At 47.6% G+C, this 1232-nt stretch overlaps 1 protein-coding gene across 1 annotated transcript; it reads right to left on the bottom strand.

The window, feature by feature from the left end:
• Positions 1 to 457: 457 nt before the first annotated feature.
• LOC139433285 (ribosome-binding protein 1) lies at positions 458 to 915 on the bottom strand (the record flags this gene model as incomplete). Its single annotated transcript, XM_071202214.1, has 1 exon — positions 458 to 915. A coding segment is annotated over one exon (458 nt), but the record flags the coding sequence as incomplete, so codon positions are not given.
• Between the last annotated feature and the right edge of the window lie 317 nt (positions 916 to 1232).

Raw genomic sequence — 1232 nt, 5'->3', positions numbered from 1 at the left:
GATTGTATGTAGTTTATTTATGGCAGGGGTGTCAAACTCAAACACACAGTGGGCCAAAATAAAAAAATGGGTGCTAGTGGAGGGCCGGACTGGTTCAACGTTTATTGCAGAACGTATTGAAATGAACTTATTGCACATTTTAAACCTGGAACGAACAAAGCTTATATTATTGCCTATAAAAGCAACATTAAATAATCAGCTGCTTTCATTTCTCATGGCTCTATCTGCAGCTCCTCCAGAGTCACTTCTTATGAGTACATTTCTCCACAGGCCAACAGCAGCTTCAAGAAACTATTCCCCTCAAAGAGAAACCAAACATGCCCTGTTGTCGTGAGAGAAAGTGCAGAAGGAAGCATCCATTGAGCTCGGTGTGCTGCTCTGGGATGCTAGCTCAGACACTTGGCGTCTCATCTCGGGGGCAAGGTCATCAATGTTTGGCTCTGAGCTGAGGAGACCCTCAGGATGGAGGGAAGGTGTGAGAGCAATATACCGGCGGGCCTCCTTTCCTCTTCACCCTCTTGTATCCTCCTCCTTTCCTCTTCACCCTCTTGTATCCTCCTCCTTTCCTCTTCACCCTCTTGTATCCTTCTCCTTTCCTCTTCACCCTCTTGTATCCTTCTCCTTTCCTCTTCACCCTCTTGGACCCTTCTCCTTTCCTCTTCACCCTCTTGTATCCTCCTCCTTTCCTCTTCACCCTCTTGTACCCTTCTCCTTTCCTCTTCACCCTCTTGTATCCTTCTCCTTTCCTCTTCACCCTCTTGGACCCTTCTCCTTTCCTCTTCACCCTCTTGTATCCTCCTCCTTTCCTCTTCACCCTCTTGTACCCTTCTCCTTTCCTCTTCACCCTCTTGTATCCTTCTCCTTTCCTCTTCACCCTCTTGGACCCTTCTCCTTTCCTCCTCACCCTCTTGTATCCTCCTCACCCTCTTGTATCCTCCTCCTTTCCTCTTCACCCTCTTGTATCCTTCTCCTTTCCTTCTCACCCTCTTGTATCCTCCTCCTTTCCTCTTCACCCTCTTGTACCCTTCTCCTTTCCTCCTCACCCTCTTGTATCCTCCTCCTTTCCTCTTCACCCTCTTGTATCCTCTTCTACTTTCTTGATTCCTTCTCGTCTCTCATTCATTGTTTCCTCGTCTCCTCATTTCCTCGTCTCTAGTTTGTTCTACTCCTCTTCCCTCTGTACTTGTTATCTCCTCTCCTCCTCCTATCTCATCTCCTCTCCTCCATCTGTC

Source organism: Pseudochaenichthys georgianus, unplaced genomic scaffold (genome assembly GCF_902827115.2).
Source record: "Pseudochaenichthys georgianus unplaced genomic scaffold, fPseGeo1.2 scaffold_1709_arrow_ctg1, whole genome shotgun sequence".
NCBI classification, from domain to species: domain Eukaryota; kingdom Metazoa; phylum Chordata; class Actinopteri; order Perciformes; family Channichthyidae; genus Pseudochaenichthys; species Pseudochaenichthys georgianus.
The sequence above is the reverse complement of the archived record's forward strand: the minus strand, read 5'-3'. Positions and strand labels throughout refer to the sequence as shown.